Source organism: Mustela erminea, chromosome 2 (genome assembly GCF_009829155.1).
Source record: "Mustela erminea isolate mMusErm1 chromosome 2, mMusErm1.Pri, whole genome shotgun sequence".
Classification (NCBI taxonomy): domain Eukaryota; kingdom Metazoa; phylum Chordata; class Mammalia; order Carnivora; family Mustelidae; genus Mustela; species Mustela erminea.
The window spans coordinates 133,221,834-133,239,884 of NC_045615.1; the positions used below are offsets into that span (position 1 = coordinate 133,221,834).

At 39.2% G+C, this 18,051-nt stretch overlaps 1 protein-coding gene across 1 annotated transcript in view; it reads left to right on the forward strand.

Moving 5' to 3' along the window:
• Positions 1 to 18,051, forward strand: part of GRXCR1 (glutaredoxin and cysteine rich domain containing 1) — a 132,430-nt gene continuing 114,379 nt past the window's right edge. The window contains exons 1-2 of the mRNA XM_032334201.1: positions 1 to 157; positions 4,048 to 4,550. Coding sequence (XP_032190092.1) covers positions 4,167 to 4,550 — 384 coding nt within the window. The 5' untranslated portion in view covers positions 1 to 157; positions 4,048 to 4,166. The remainder of the gene's footprint in view (positions 158 to 4,047; positions 4,551 to 18,051) is intronic.

Consider the following 18,051-nt stretch of genomic DNA (forward strand, 5'->3'; position numbering starts at 1 on the left):
ACATGCCTGTTGTGTTCACCTGTATAGATCTAACAACTCTCTGGTATTTTTTAGGTGCTTGATAAATATTGTTAAAATGAATAAATGATTGAAAGAGTACATCTGAAGGAAGAGAAGAAGGAACTTCTTTCTGAAGGGAGGCGGCTAACCCGGCAGAGTGAGTAAAATGTAGGGAATAATAAACTGATACGAGGAAAAGGTGGCAAATGGAGTAGTTAGAAGTTGCTGTATTAACATCAAGCAGCTGGGAGCAAATAGTAAGCAGAATGAGAGCGGAAAGTGTTGAGAATGTTGTTGATGTCTTCTGCTGGAAAGGACTGTTGACTTGGTTATTTCACAGAAGTGGGATTTTATATTAGCTTAGGATACACTGCATTGAACTCCAGCTCTTTTGTTTCAGCAACGTTACCAATGGAAGGCATGAGCACAATTTTACGTATCTTTATATTTGCCATAGTGGCTAGCTGTGTCTTATCCTTGGGTGGCATGCAGTAGCTACTTGTGGAATCATTGCCCGAATGAAAGAAAAATTGCAAAGTTACCTGCTGAAAAGAGCTTATTTTTTTTTTATCAGTCTAAGATAAGTGTGTGAATTGCAATTATTAAAATGTATTCTCACCGCAGCAGATACCTCCTTATACTTGTGGCAGGCTGGTTTCCAGTTTACCGGACTTTCAGCTCATCCTTGAAAGAGAGATGACTCTCAACTAGTCTCATTTTAAGATAGTATATAAGTATATAAATAATAGATATGCATACATACACATGTGTATAGGTACATATATGCACACTATATTTTTAACATATATATTTAAAATATCACAAAATTTTTAATCATTCTATTGAAATTTTTCTATCCTTCGAGTGTATTTTTTTAAATTTTTTATTTTTTATAAACATATATTTTTATCCCCAAGGGTACCATAAGTGACTCTTAACTTTGAGTGTATTTATTGATTGCAATCTTGTGTAGTCCTTGTCTTGCCTTATTCAGGCTAAAATTCATTGTTTCCATACAGAGGACATATAGTATATATAGACATCATCACAAACACATTAAGTAATATGTTGCAGATACTCTGTAAGCATGACTCACTAAGGCAGATATTGTTATCTCCATTCTACTAAGGGGAAAATTGAAGATTTGGGTGATGGAAAGAACATTCTCACCGAGGTATGCTAGAATTTGAACCTAGGCTTTTTGACTTCAAAATTCTTCTCATGCTGTAGCACTCTGTCCAAACCAAACATCTAGCAAAAGGGAACAGGATTAGATTACATAAGGAGTCCAGGGCAAAAAATAACTGGGACGATCAAAGAATTTTGATTTTTTTCTTGATTAGGCTAATATTCATGCTCTCGCCACTCACTTTGATGTATTTTTTTTTAAAGATTTTGTTTATTTATTTCACAGACAGAGATTACAAGTAAGCAGAGAGGCAGGCAGAGAAAGAGGAGGAAGCAGGCTCCCTGCTGAGCAGAGAGCCCGATGTGGGGCTCGATCCCAGGACACTGGGATCATGACCTGAGCCGAAGAAAGAGGCTTTAACCCACTGAGCCACCCAGGCGCCCCACTTTGATGTATTTTAAAGATCTTAACATTTGGCTGTAAAAATGAATTATTTTTTCTCTTCTTCCCCAATAAGTATTTCCTCACTTATGCTCTCTTGTTATGCCCTTTGACTATACACTCTTTAGTTTGCCAAGTTAAATCCTCTTACTACTGTCACTTAGAAATAGTTGATATAGTGCTAGCTCTTTCTCTCTCCCTTCCTACCCCCCCTTCCTCTTTTTGGGGATTATATAGAATTCTCTAATATTTGATTCCTAATTCAATTGGCCATGAAGTAGAGATTTCTATTTTTCTCCCACCTTTTTCTTCAGTGAGAGTTCTATATGAAGAAAATATTCAGAATGAAAGTCATCAACAGGGCTCAGAGTTGGGAAATTATAACATTACTGAAATACTGCTTTTCAACTTGACAAAATAAACATTATTGAAAATTAGTAATATGCACCATTGGCACTGGTGAGAGTGCAGTAGAGTAAGAACTCATATACTAGGTGAAGTGTAAATTATACAACTTTTCTTATCTGTAATTGGCAATTTATGTCAAAAGCTTGACATTAAAAAATATTCTTACCTCATCAATTTTACCCAAAGGAATTGACACTAAAGAACTACTTAGATATATCTACACTGATTTTTGAACAAGAACATTCAATGCAGCATTATTTTACTGAATATTTTAAATAATTTAAACATCTAGCCATCCAGAAAGAGAAAGAAAATATTGTACAACTATTGGAAGGGCTTTTAATACACACACTAAATTCATGTTTTTCAAAATAAAGATATAGGAAATGACTCGCTATATAATGGTGAATGAAAAAAGCAAGTTGTTAAATCTGGTATAATTTTATATATGGGAGCACTGACAAACAGCCCTTAAATTTCAACCTCCAAGTGCTTGACACAGTAAAGGCTTATTTTTCGCTTATAACATAGTTCAGCGGCCGGTGTGAATTTGTGACTCTGACAAGCTCAGTAAATGGCTTCGGGACTCCTGGGGTCATTCCAGCTAGCAGATGGGGGACGAAGAGAGAGGGCATGGGCAGGGGACTCTTTCTCCTAACTGCTTCGGTCCACAAATGATGCATTACTTTTGCTCACTTCCCATCAGCAAAGGCTAGGCACTTGTTCCTTCTCCCTTTAAATTGCAAGAGGCTGGGCAATATGGTTTTGTGACCATCAGAGCATCTCATCTTCATACCCACAAAATTATTATTTTTTAAGACTTTATTTATTTATTTGACAGTAAGCACAGTAAGATCACAAGTAAGCAGAGAGGCAGGCAGAGAGAGGAAGGGAAGCAGGCTCCCTGCTGAGCAGAGAGCCCGATGCGGGGCTCGATCCCAGGACCCTGAGATCATGACCTGAGCTGAAGGCAGAGGCTTAACCCACTGAGCCATCCAGGCGCCCCCAATATTTCACAAAATTGTTAACATCTCTAGTGAGGTTATTTTTTACTTTTCTTTTTTGGTTTGACTTTTATTTTCAGTACTGTGCTCTTCCGAATTTTCTAAAATAAGTGTAAGTTAAGATTATATCAGATAAAACTATAAACATTAAAAAAGCTTGAAGTGCAGTATGAGGGCCAGCTGTGTGTCCTCACTCTGGAGGTTGACAGGTTGGGGCACTCCCCATAGTGTACATTTTAATATGGTCTTGTATCTTAAGAGATTGTTCAGTCACTCGTCCAAGTGTCAGCAAATCCACGAGCACAGTGTTAGGAGGCTGCTTCTGTATGCATGGGTGATTTGGATATATTTATTAAGACAGATCACATGGACTGCTTTGCCTGATCTGGCTGGCTTGGAGGATCTTCCATTCTTCCCTGATCGTTTCATTAAGTTTCCTTCCAAAACCTTTCCCTCTGTCTGAGAGTATGTTTGCTTGCTGCTAGCCAAAGTGGAAAAGTAACAAAAGTTTCATAATTTGTTAAAAAGTTATTCTTTGGCAAAATCACTTGTGCAAGAAGACGTCGGTTGAAAATGCATCTTATACAATACTGAGGAAGTCTAATAGATGATTGAAGAACTAGTATTCAAAGCTCCATGTTGGCATGTAGTCCACTGCCCATTTTAATGATCTTGTGCTAACAGGGAAAAGAACAAATGATATAAGCCCTGTGGGAAGGCTATGACTCGTTCCAGCCTAAACATTAGATTCCACGTTTTATCTCTGGCCTTCACCCTTGACAGTGAATAGTAGAGATCCTCGTCTGCTAACATCTTTTTCAACACTCATCGCTGGCTTTAAAGTTGGAGTCTTTCATTTCCTTGCCCCACACTTATTTTTTGTTTCATCGCATGCCGCTTTCTTGCACTTGTCCTGTTAAAGAGTCCCCCATAGCTATTTAATATTTAAAGGCTGGGATCATTTGCAGGTTTTAGTTTAAAGGTAACCATAGCACACACAGAGACATTCATTATTAATAGAGATGCACTGTAAGTCTTAGGACTCCTCTTTCCTTTCGATGTTAGTTTCGTATGGGTGCTGCTGTCAGGAGAATGAAGCTCTGATATTGCTATGTGGCAAGTAGACTCGTGCATTCGCGAGGGATCCAGAATTATGTGAACAGTGTGTGTGGGTGGAAGTGATCATGCTCAAAAGGGACATAAAGCCAGAAAGTGACAGGCCACGGAAAGTCCGGTTTCGGATCGCGTCATCTCACAGCGGGCGGGTGCTGAAGGAGGTGTATGAAGACGGGCAGCCTTCGGGCTCTCTGGATTCCGAATGTGCCAGCATCTGCGGGATAGATGGACGGAGTGAGTCCGATGGACAGCAAAATGGCCACATGGGATCGGAAAGCGATGAGTGCGAAGACGACCAGGATAACTTGCTGGCGTTAGCAAGGGCTGCCAGCGAGAAGGGTTTTGGAACAAGAAGAGTCAACATTTTAAGCAAAAATGGCACAGTCAGAGGCGTCAAATACAAAGTGAGTGCTGGACAAGCTCTATTTAACAATTTGGCCAAAGTACTGCAGGTAAGTCCGTGTACTTTGCTCCCCCTGGGCTTTGTTCCTAACTCACCCTCTCAGTACCTCTGCCCTCCAGTTGAAAGCAAACCTCTCTTATTCATGATTCCTACATACTTCATGAGTCACTCCCCCATCGAAGATATTGTCTCAACAGCCATCGGTTAAAAATAGGGTTATTATGCTTAGCAAATTAGATGGATTCTCAAAGCCAAATTTCTAACATTTAAGTGGTCTTTTCTTCCAGTGTGCCATGGCTGGAACAATGCATCTGTTTCTTAGCCAAGGGAAAAAAAAAAAAAGACAGACTATAATGTTCAAAACATCTGAGCACAGTTTGGAAGTTAATTTCTGGTTTATCTTCCTCAAGATGGCAGATCAGCATTTATCATCTCTTGTATAGATTTTAAAACAGAGAAGTTGGAGTGCCGCATTCAGCCGCACTGGGTTAAGTTGGAATGATAGGAAGTTGTAAAGACGAACTTGAGCTTTCTCCTTCTGCTCTGGAAGTTGCAGGTTTTTTTCTGAGGTGGATTTCTTCATTCATTTGCCCGCAAGAACTCTAGAGTGGCACTTGAAGAAGTTATTCCTCTGTAATATATATGGAGTGAGATCCAGGTTTTATACTAAAAAACATTAGCCTTTAATATGTGATAGATTCTGCACAGTAATGTAGGAATGTATTATTCAGGTCCTGGGGCCTTTGGCAATGATCTAATGTTTAGACAAATTTTTGAAATTGCCCGGAAGCACTGGTAAATGATTTTTGGTTGAAAACAGGCATCATTTTTTCAGGAATAGAAGTCATAATCACTATCATTAAGGAAGCAGACCAATATTTTTCATTGTAATACCATTTTCTATGATTCTCAACATTTAAATAAAATATCCTTGATGAATTATTCATTGCCTCTGCATTATAGAAGGATGCAGTAGTGGTAGAGAGAAAGGATTTTAACCAAAGGTATTTGATTATTTTTCATTTTGAGGGAAGTATTTGGAAAGATCATAACACCAGGATTTTAAAAAAAGAAATCAAAGGGTAAAAACAGTTAAGATCAAAGGTTCTTTTCATACTCAGAATTTGCCCATGAAAGATTTCACTGATTAAGGCTGGAGGTAGGGAACTGATGACTATGTTTGACTAGGTTGGAAAAAATCTTGTATAGATTTCTAGAGATATGACTATTACATTGAAATCATCTTGGTGGTGGCTGTGTTTTACCCACTGCAGAAATTATTATTGCCAAGGTGTAGACCAAGACTCTATAATAATAAAGTTTAAAGAATGTTTGCATTTATTTTGATTAATTTAGTTTTTAGTTGAATCATGATTTGAATTGCTTTATGATCTGGAGGGTTTTACAAAAGTGCTGCACCAATTTTAGAATTTTAATTTGAATTTGTTCAGATCGCCCCCAAAAACGATGACTTATGCATAAATACTTTAAATTTTCAAATCCTAAAAAAAAAAACCACACACACACACACAAAAACCCCACAACTTTTCCTCTCTATGGCTTTGTCCTAGTAGAGCTAGAAATCCACCCATAGGAGAGAAAGGAAATTCCAAAATCAAATCTTAGTACTAGATTAGTTAACAGTAGTTTACTTGTATATTTTCCTTTTTTTTTTTTTTTTAAAGATCTTGTTTATTTATTTGGAGAGAAAGCGAGTGCACATGAACAGGGGGAGAGGCAGAGGGAGAGAGAGAGAGAGGGAGAAGCAGACTACCCACTGAGCGGGGAGCCCCAACATATGGCTCAATTCTGGGACTGAGATCATGACCTGAGCAGAAGGTAGACGCTTAACTGACTGAGCCACCCAGGTGCCCCTACTTGCATATTTTTCTATGCATAATTCCATCACCCCTTTTCTTAAGAAAAAAATCCAATAAAACTCTTATTTCCTAATAATTTACCACTACACCATTTACCCTTTGCTTTAAGACAACAGTAGTGGTTACTAGCAGAGACCCCTTAAAGTCTGATATTTAATCATTTTTTTCTAGCTGGCACTTCTTTGTTTATAATGTGGGCAAAGTCACCAATTTTGACCACCATCATTAGTTTCATCGTCATCATTGCCATCACTCTCACGGACCGTTCTCTGATTTCTCCAGGATGAAACCTAAGTTAACAGAGCGCCTACCTTGGATAGTGCCAGATGCACTATTTAAGGAGGCCCCATTCACATCATGTGTAAAGAGCATCCCTTGGAGTGATGCGATGAACCTACATAGCATTATATAGAGAGCTAACTTGGATGCTTGCTGCTTGCTAAAGGATAGGTATGTCGTAAGGAGTGACAAATGTCTTAGGCATGTGCCTTAGGGTGACTGAGTAGGCTTCCTGCAATGCAGTAGCAGAGAAGCCCCAGGAACGAAGAACAGAAGTTACCATTCAGTTACTCCTATGGTTAGGGAAATAGATGTGACTCTTCTCTGGATCTTTGTGTATTTCCTATATCCCTTAGAAAGTAAGCAGCAAACTTAACTGGATATAACTGTAATTAGGCAATTTCTTTCAGGGAGGAAAAAATGAGGAGTGATATCTTAGATATTTGATTAAGGTTTCAATGCACAATCTTATTGCAGAAAGGAACTGTAATTGAAAAAACAGGTTTTTCTTCCAGTTTTAAGTTATAAAATCTTAAAGCACTCAACTTGAAACTTGGGGAAACCCCAAATATAAATAAAAGCTTCCAAGGAATCTGTAAATCACTTGGCTTCCTCTTTGTTAGTTTCCCATTCTGTTACTTCTGTCTCATAGAATATTGGCATATATCTTGCTAAAATTTCAACTGTGCAGAGGGTAGTCTTTGAAATTATTTGCCTCAAACATTTATACTTCTTTAGCAGTACTTATTTTTTTTTTTTAAGATTTAATTTATGTATTTGTCAGGAAGACAGAGAGAGAACAAGCAGGGGGAGTGGCAGACAGAGGGAGAAGCAGGCTCCCTGCTGAGCAAGGAACCCAATGTGGGGTTGGATCCCAGGACTCTGGAATCATGATCTGAGCTGAAGACAGATGCTTAACCAACTGAGCCACCCAGGCATCCCTTTTAGTTAGCAGTATTTATTTAGGAAGTTATCTATAAAAGGGATGTAGAACAAATTCCCACTTCACTTGCTTATTTGTTTACCCTATAGAATCCTGGGTGATACAGGATGTGCAAAAGTTTTTGTGGATAGGAAGGGACCAGGAGGTAAAACGAGAAGAGTCACTAGATGCTTAGGTGGGCATTGGAATGGGTGTGTTCATTGTTTCACTTGTAAATCACTCAAGGCCTCCAGTGGGTCTAGATTATGGCTCTTCAGATATAGGTGCTTGGGTTTCCCATTTCTCCCAGAAACGACAAGAGTATAATGCTCAAGAGAGGCCTGTTTGGAAATCTGAAAACCTGGGATCTAATTGTGGCCTGGAAATACGCATTTATTAGCCACTGTTTCGGTTGTTTGTGCATACACTCATGTTTGAGAATCACTGACTAAGCGTGTGAAAGGGAAATTCATCTAGTTTACTAGCGTTAATAAAAATATTCCTTCATGTCTTTCATGTCTTTAATATTTAAGGGGGAAAACAAAGAAGTTGTGTATTGATCTGTTATTTTTCTTCTGATCATGTTAGATGACCAGGAAAGTCTTTCCGGAGCCAAAGATAAATAAAGATATCCTGATGGACTTGTTTCCTACTGGTATTCTAATTTATCAGTTAATTGGTTTAGAAATGGTTCCTGAAATTAACAGAACATTCTGATGTAGGTGTCTTTTTTTAGTTCTTTTTAAGATATTCTGCTGTAAGGATAATCCTACCCAGATAAATGGTTTTACTCCTCATAACTGGAAAATTTTAGAAAAAAAATTTTATTTATTTTTTAAAAAATAACTTACTTCATGGAAGACAAATTATAAAACCACTATATAGCTCATAGCTCTCATCCACTCAGAGCACGATTAGATTTGAGATACACCTTGATCTTAGTAGCAACATATTTCTGAAGTTTCTCGGGGTGGGTCAGTGATGCAGATAATTAAGATCATTTGGTTTTTCTAATATTTTCCTCTGGGATTAAATTTCAGATGGTAATTAAGAATCAGTAGTCTTATCTTGACCTTATCTTCGAACTTGTGTAATCTGTTTTATACTCAGAATCTTTTTCTGTAATTTCTATAATTTTCATTCCCTTTTTTTTTTTTTTTTTTTACAAATTTAAAACTATTAGAGAAAAATAGAGGCAAAAAGGGATATATTTATACCACATACTATAATTCGCTGGCTCCTTTCTAAAAACTCAAACATAGGGCGCCTGGGTGGCTCAGTGGGTTAAAGCCTCTGCCTTCCGCTTGGGTCATGGTCCCAGGGCTGCCTGTTCAGCAGGGAGCCTGCTTCCTCCTCTCTCTCTGCTTGCCTCTCTGCCTACTTGTGATCTCTGTCTTTCAAATTAAATAAAATCTTAAAAAAAAACCCTCAAACATATAACTTTCATCTTTGTATTTACACGAACATTTGTAATTAATGTGCTTATATTTATGAGCATTTTAACATTTCAAGATAAGGAAAATAAAAATAATCATACATTTGCAGAACAATTTGCATTTTGTAAGGGTTTTCACTTACATTATTTTACTTGATTGTACTGAAGATTGTTGTGAAATAAGCACGAAAATGACTATTATAATGCCTGTTTGTAGGTAACTGAGTGTCAGAGAAATTAAGTGTCTGGCCCAAAGATAAAAACATGAGAATTCTGCCTTTCAGTATGTAGGCATAGTTTATCTAAGTACAATGCTATATACAAGAATACTCAACCTCACCTTTTGAAAAGTCATAATTACAAATATAAAGATTGATAAGACTAAATCCTATCGTAACATAGTTATCATAGTTACCAATGTTATGATATGATTTAGTCTTCTGAAACTTCAGTATTTGGTTAGCAGATTTTAAAATCTATTGTTTATTGAATGTTCAAATCTCCACTTAGGGAAGGTTCGTTTGCAGTGTTAAATAGCTTCTACCCAGTTTTAAATTGTATTTTTAAAATTTAGCTAATCTTTTCATCTCTATAACATAATTTGATTAAAATGTTTTGAGATTGCAAGGAAAGGGGCGATGGGTTAGCTCAAGGAAGACCCTTCCTCAGCATTGTTCACTAACTTTAGGAAAGATGATTAACAGAATTTCCTGGATGTATGTAGTATTATTCCTCTCTGGTTCACTTCATCTAGCTTTAGCAATAGAATAATATTCCAGTGAAAACCAGGTGATTCTCTTGATGATTCCTGGCTTCCAGTGGGTTATTTGGATCACACTAGAAAACAGTAACAGTAATATTAACTATTGATTAAGTACATATACAGTGTTCTTATTATTTATGTGCATTGACATTTATTTCTCATAGCAACTTTATGAGGTAGTATACTATTAATAATAATTTGAGCATCTTCTCTGTGTATGAAACATTGTTACAGGATTCAGTATCACATTTATTCAGAAAAAATCCTTATGTAATGTTCTATCAAAATAAGCATTTAGTAATAAAAATATTGCCTCTTTTAGCTATCAGGAAGTAGCAAGAAACTGTAGGGTTTTTGATACAATTCCAAACGATGCAAGAAACTACATTAGGAAATTGGGTGACTGTTCTCTAAGAAACAGGAAAAGAAGCACCAAAAATGGGCTGGTACTACTGATCTATATTTTTAATGTACAGATAAGAGTTGCCAACTGATGGGCCTGAGGGTCCTGTTGTTACCAGACAGAGAACTGATTCTAATCTCAGTTTGGCTGCTCACCTTGTGAATATCCATACTTGAGAGACAAGTGACAGGTTGGCTTATTCGGGAAGCCTCAACTTGGGGAGACGGTGGCTAATGTCTCCAAGACCATCCTCCCAGTCTAGGCGAAGGCGGGGCGGGGGTGTGTGTTTAAAGCAGAAGGCTTGGGAAATGATGGGGGTTGTGGGCAGGAGAAGCTGATGCTCACACAGTTAATCATATGTCAACATGGCCCTGAACAGGCTGGCTGGCATCAGTGGCAGGTGTTTTTAATGGGGCCAGACCTTAGCTTCCGGGAAAGTCTGGCTATTTATTCCTCAAGGCCTGTGAAACCTCAAGCAGAGGGGGTTAGTTCCGCTTCCAACCAATGAAATGTAGTTAGCAGGCAAGGAGTGCATCAGCTTGAAGCAAGGGGATGGTTCAGACCAGCTGGTGTGCTGTGACCTGATCGTCTTCCACATACCAACACTTTGCTACTCTTAGCCACAGCATTTGACACTGATACTGTTGAGGACCTCAATAAACGTTCTTTCTTTGAGTTAATGAATGAAGCAAAATTCTCTTCCACAGTGATTATTATTTCCTTTTCCATCTCTTCCGGGTTTGGAGATTTCCCATATTGGATAGTGCCAGGAGCATGCTAGGAAGGCGCACACGGGAGGTGTGTCTTTCCCCAATGTCAGCTTTATTCAGTCAGAAAGCAAAGTGAAATCACAATTTTAAAGCAAGTTCAGGATTCCAAACTCAGTGACATTGCACCATGTGATTAAACCGGGCTCCTTACATAGCACACAGAGGAGGAGAGAAGTCAAACCCCACAACAAAGAAGACAACAGAAGGGGAAAGGAAGTTCAGGAACCAAATGTGAAGTCTGTCTGTGGGCGTGCAATTGAGATAAGGCCTCAGTTTGATCTGAGGTCAGTTCTTAGCACTCGCTGCTTCTGATCAAGCAGGGAAGGGTTTTGGTTTTGTTTGGAGATCCATCAGGTAGACCTTTCGGAGCAGTTGCCTTTTTGAAGTGGTCAGACATAGAACGGTCAGGTCTAAAGACTCTGACAGTTTGCTGCCCAAATCCTTCCCTTTTTAAATGGATTTAATCAGTTTTGGGTCCCCGCAAACCTCCTCTGGTTCTGCTCCTTATCAGTTCTGGGGAGTCAGCTGATGTGGGTCCCAGGGACATCTCCTAGCTGCAGTACCTTACCTGCTTATGTCATTGCTTGACACAGGCATCTCCTTGACAACGTGAGAGACTCCATTTTGTTCTCTACAGATAGGAATAGATTTTGCATGGTAGAGGTTAGTCATTTGCTCCGTTAAATTCTTTCTGTTGTAGGTTATCTTCTCTATTCACTCAATCATTCTTTTTTTTTTTTAACATTTTATTTTTTAATTTGACAGACAGAGATCACAAGTAGGCAGAGAGGCAGGCAGAGAGAGAGGGGGAAGCAGGCTCCCCGCAGAGCAGAGAGCCCAATTCGGGGTTCGATCCCAGAACTCCGGGATCATGACCTGAGCTGAAGGCAGAGGCTATAACCCACTGAGCCACCCAGGTGCCCCTCAGTCATTCTTTTAATTACCATTTACTGCACATTTCTTATGGAGCCAGCACTAAACTAGATAATGTGAAGAATAAAACCCAACTCTTGGCTTCATGAACTGTTCAGTGGTATATCGTGAATGGTTGTTTAAAGTGATTTCTGTAAGAATTTGGATACAGAACTTGACTTTCTCCTCCTTTTCCAGAGGATTCTCTCTCTCTCTTTTTTTAATTGGCCTAACATAGCCTCTGCTACCCATTCTTCATTTCTCCAACGCTTATATTTTCCTCCATTTAGTTTCCTTTATTAGACCTTCATTTTGTTGTATTCCTTTCTTCAACTTTTCTTGCTTTCTTTCTAATTAGTTCCATCTCACGGCCCAAGAACTGAAGGATAATCTGCATAACTTGTGACCTTACCTTGATCCTACAAGGCTCCAGAAGTCAGTAACAGTGACTCCGACTGTGAGCATTTATCCAAGTTCTATGGATCTTAGTACAACTTTCTCTCATTAGTTCAGTGAGTATCTTATTGGAATAATTCTCATTCTTCCCTATTCATCAGAGCACTTGTATCATCAAGACATGGGATCATCACAACATTTTAATTTGTGGAACTTGAAGCTTCATTCATTAATTTACCCAAATTCTGACATTAGGACAACATGCTGAGCAAGCCCACAGATTCCACAAGATGACTGGAAACTGCTTAATGAACTCTTACTGGCAGCTAATGGTTACCACATAATTAGGAAATTAGTATTCTGATGTTTCTAAACATTACAAAAGCAATAGAATTGCAGGATAAGACAACTTTGGGTGGCCCTACTCATGCTTACAGAGTTTCTGATATTTTCTCTCAAACCCAGTACTTTGGATTTTGTATTAAAGCAATATAAACGTTGAACAGTCTATAAGCTGACACACTATATAAATGTGTCAGTTCCTCAATTACTATTGTCTGGAAGGAATTTTAGAAATTACAGACAGATTAAAATGTCACTCAGGAATTTTTGGTAAGGGATGTTGGTTCACGTGTACAAGTCTATTCAAGTAATAGCTAGGATCTCATTGCTCAATAATATTTTTGCAATAATTCGTTATCTCACCTAATTTCTGGCAAGTTATTTATGCCTTCGAATATCTGGTTAGGAGCAAAAAGATAGATGCACATTTTGTTCATGTAACTCTCCCTCATATTTAATAGAACAAATTGTAGTAGTATTCCGTATTTTATTGATTCCCAAACAACAAAATTAGCATGAGTTCCCAATCTCTGGAGCTTCCCAGATGAAATCGGAAACCAGCTCCCATACATGGAGGGTCAGAACTGACCAGGAAAAGAGGCAGGCTGCTCCAGATTGGTAGGTGGCAGGTTTAACAAGCAAGGGAACCTACATGTGAAGCTTGTCTTGAGTGGCCACAGGATGAGTAGATTTCCATACCTGCCAGAGTTTTAAGTTTATACAAAGACCTTAATTGGCTTCAGTCACAATACTCTCCAGATGACCTCTGGCACCTTATTCTCTCAAGGCTTCATCCTTGAAACAGCTCCCACCGTGGGAAGGGTGAGCAGAGCATATCTTCCGAGGACAGGGGACAAGGTGAGGAACCTCTAATTGCCTGTCAACTGACAGTCATGTCTTCTTGATTAACTCCTCCAACAGTTAGGCCATGGAAGAATTGGGTAGACTCTCTTTTGCACCTTTTTAAAGTAACGATGTGTATGGAATTGAAGATCTTTATTATGTGAAAATTCTGAAAGCTTGACTTGTCCACAAAATGGGTAGAGTAGCGAAAGCCAGGTTATTGATTTGCAAGAGATGGTTTTTGTCAGAAGAGAAAGTGCAGGGGAATGATTTTCTAACAACTCAGTGGAGCTCAAACAGGGGGAAAGAGTGCCAATCTGCTGCAGACTGAATGAGGGTCACTTTAGGAAGGGAGAAGAGTTGGATGGGCTGTGACTTCGGGGGAAATCGGCAGGTCTAGAGATTGGGGGGTGGACTTCCTGGAGTAGAGCAAGGTCAGCATGGACAAGAACCCTGCTCACGACTGCCCCAGAAGCAGCCTGTGCTGGCAGAGCAGCTGTGCTTACCTACAGATGCCCTTGGATGTAGAGACAGCTCTGCGTGTCCTCTCGTGACTGACTCATGAGTGCCGTCATTTGACAGCTGTCAGCACACTCCTTGGGAAACATCTGGCAGAAGTGATGCCCTCTCATGTTTCAAGATTCTGCTGAGCTCCTTCCATACTATTCCGAGTGAAAACTTCCCTTTTCAGCAACACAGATCTCCTGACTGTCCCCAGAGATAAGGAGCAAGACCTTTGGCATCCACATTAATTATGTGGTTATGAGAAAGAATAAAGCCTGCGATATTCATACTTAGGGGAGACTGAACAATGATAGTTACTCACCTAGTATATTACTGTCTTATTCCCATTGACACACTGCCACAAACTTGGTGGCTTACAACAGCACAGATTTATTTATAGTTCTGGAGGTCAGAAGTCTGGAATGAGTCTTATGGGACAAAAAGCAAGCTTTCTATAGGGCTGTATTCCTCCTGGAGATTTTAGGGGACAATCTGTTCTTTGCATTTTCCAGCTCCTGGAGGCTGCCCACATTCTTTGGTTCCTGGTCCTGCCTCACTTTGACCTTTGTTCTGTTGTTATGTCTCCTTTTCTAACTTTCCATCTTCTTTCCTTTCTAAAGACCATTGTGATTATACTGAGCCTACATTGGTAATCCAGGATAATCTTCCTGTCTCATGATCCTTTGTGCAATGATGTCTGCAAAGTTTCTTTTGCCATATAAAGTACTATATTCGCAGGTTGTGGGGATTAGGACAGAGGGATTTTGGGGCAGTCATTAGTCGGCCAGCCACACTCCATATGTGTGGTAAACTTATTTCGTCTATGAGAAAACTATAGCTTTGTTGTAGTTTAAATTTCTTTCTAATGTGTGTCACACATCAATACACTTCTACTGTGGCCACATGAGGATATGGCCCTGGACTTAAGTGTTGGCCACATGACTCCCTTTGGACAACTGAATGATCATAGGTGTGGCACATGCAATGGCTGAGTTTTCCCTCTTGCACCCCTTCCATCACCAAATAAGGGCATGCTGCAGGAGGCTGGCCCATCCTAGGGGAAGGAGAGACATGAAGAACAGACCTGGACCCAACCAATAGTTTGAAGGCAAATCCTGCACAGTTTAGCGCCGATCTGCCTATTGCCAGCTAGACTCATGAGTGAGCAACAAGTGCAGTGTGTTATACAGCGCTCGGGGTGGTTGGTTAGGCAGCAGAAGCAAGTTGGTACAAGTTCACAGACACTGAGTGCATTGCTCAGAGTCACACAATGGTAAGTGATAGAATTATTGGAAAGTTTGTCTTCAGAGCTTGGGCTCTTATCCACTAAGCAACTAGTGCCCAACCACTCATTGGATACCTGATTCTATCGTATCTCTGCCAAGATCTTACAAAGTCTTGGGGCAAGAGATTCAGAGTCTTTGGCAAGACCTGGACTCAAGTCTCACCTCCTATGTGTATTGAACCTACCCAATCTGATCACACCCGGTAGGGGAAAGCCATCTCATCCACTTCTGTGAGTGTAGCTTAAGACGAAATTAATTTTTTGGTGGCCATATCACACTGGTGTGTTGTTGGCTTGTTGACTCATTCCAATATCTTTTCTCAGTGAAAATATTCATGAGGTTAAATCTTTCAATCCCATAAAACATCTGTTTTTATTTAATATAATCCTCGTTAGCTTTTTTTCTGTGTTTATATACAAGATTCTATGTTCAACAAAATTTAATTTCATTGTGTTAGTCCAAGATGTTAATCCTTTTGGACTCTGGTCCTGTAACTAGCCATGCCTTAGCACATTTTTAATGGAGTCGATGGAACACAGTTTTGATTATGGTGAATTATCAGCATGGAGTAATATTACGTGAGTAAAAAGAAATGAGCTTAAAGGAAATAAAGCATCCCTAACGAAGTGGCAAATGTACTTTAGTAAATGTTAGAAAGCAATACATTTAAACTAGCGGACTTTTTCTAACATGGAAAAGGAGGGAAACAAATGAAGTGTAAGTGGTGACTGTCAGCCTCTGGGGGTTTTCCTTTACGATGTTCTTTAACAATGGTCTTTACACACGACTCATACGGTGCCAGAAACTTGGTTCAGGAAGGGAGTCATTTGTCTCCTAGGGGTCATGGATCCTATTGCCTATAATCTCAGAACAATAACTGATTTCTGGGAAGCAGGTCGCTTGTAGTCATGGGACAAATTCTGTATGTTGGGTCAACTCGATCAATACTCAGTAGGATTACGCTTCTAGAATCATGGAACTTCATTCGCCATTAAAACTTAGCAGCAGGAGCCCGAAGGCTGAAAATTTGCCTCTCTGAGCACCTCATGCTTTTAACTATAGTTTTAGGACAACATAAAGTTAGGCACATTGGTCAGGCGAAAGAGGTATTAGGAAATCTCTTACAAGAGGAATACAAATAAACCAACCATCCTTTCCTGAGGTGACCAGCTCTCTTTTCAATCATAAGAAAAACTAAATCATGGAACTTTGAGACACAGCATCCTAGAGGCTCTTACTTAATCACAGAGGTCAGGGATCCTCCTCTGATTGTGGGATTTTTCTTTTCACATAGATATTTTTTTTCTTTTATTATTCCTCTTAGTTTGTGCCTACTTCAGCCTCCTCCATGGCCAGTGCTTTCTGCCTCAGTTACAAGTTGGCTTTCTCAAGAAGTGTTTTTCATATTTCTGAGGTATAAATGTGTGGCACAACCAACCACTGCTGGAAAGAGCATTTGACTTGATTTTTCTATACCAGATGAAAAGTGACTAATAATTTGCCTCCTATTTCTCAGGGGAGGGTACAGGAAGTACTATCGTAGTCATCACTGGGGCTTCTTTCCCTACCAGTTGTGATCTGCAGGAGATGCAGTTTTGCGAGAGACCAGAAAATCTAGAGAGGGTCCCGGTCATGGATTCCGTGTATCCATCATCATCTCTGCTCATTCAGCCCTGTGATACTGCACTGATGTTGTAGGAGCTCACATGGCCCTTCACATAAGTAATCCCCCACCCCCTGCCTTCTCATAAGTTCTTTCTCACGATGCCCAACTTGTACTTTCTCTAATTCTTAAAACTACCCAACTTCATCTTGTTTATGTCCAGGCCCTTAAAAACATAGTTCTACCAATTATTCACAAGGGCAAAAAAATCTCCCCAAGTTTCTAAGAATCCTAATTTTCCTTGTGAGAGAAAAAAGAAACAAATACCATAATTCTTAAGTTGTATCTTAAATGATTTTTGTATTCTCTTTCCCTCCATGTAGAGGTCAGAACACTATTCTCTGGAGGGAGGTGACCTGGTTTCAGACACACAGTCTGCTGTTTCCAAGATGGGTTTTCTGGGGAAATTTATTTAACTTTTATAAGCCCTAGTTTTCTCATTGCTGAAGTCAGGATAATGATTGTGATGATTTCCTATGAACTATTGTGTAGAAATCATTTTGCATAACGGCTGGCATATTGTAAGTACTCAATAAATACTGTTATTATTTTTATTATCCATTTAAAAAAAATTTTAAGTAGGCACAGCATAGAGCTCAGCATGGGACTTGAGCTGAGATCAAGAGTGTAATACTTAACCAACTGAGCCACCCAGATGCCCCTATTATCCATCTTCTAAACAAAATGTGAATTGTAGGGGAGGAAGTCATACATCTGCTCTACAAGGTCCTTCTAGCTGGACTTAGAGAATCAAATTGACATAAAACAGATTAATAGGAGAAAATAATATTTAATAGTGTATGTAAGGGAATCCACACAGACATGGGAATTCCAAGGACAATGAGGCAACATGAAGTTTACATGTACTAAGGTGGGGGAGGTCTGAGTTTACAAAGGGAGAAAGGCCATTAGCAGGAAGATGAAAGGAGATGTTTCAGAAAACAAAGGTTGTCCTATTATACAGATAAGAGTCTTAGGTAAAGAGGAGTCTGTATTAATAACCTTGTTCCTGGTATAGACTCTCCTTTCCAATTTAAATTTAGGCAATTGAAGATCAGGAAGAGAGCTTTTCCTTATCTACTGGGTTTTGATTACTTTTAACTCAAAATAATGTTCATGCCAAAATGGCCCCTCTTAGAGACCCCTTAGTGA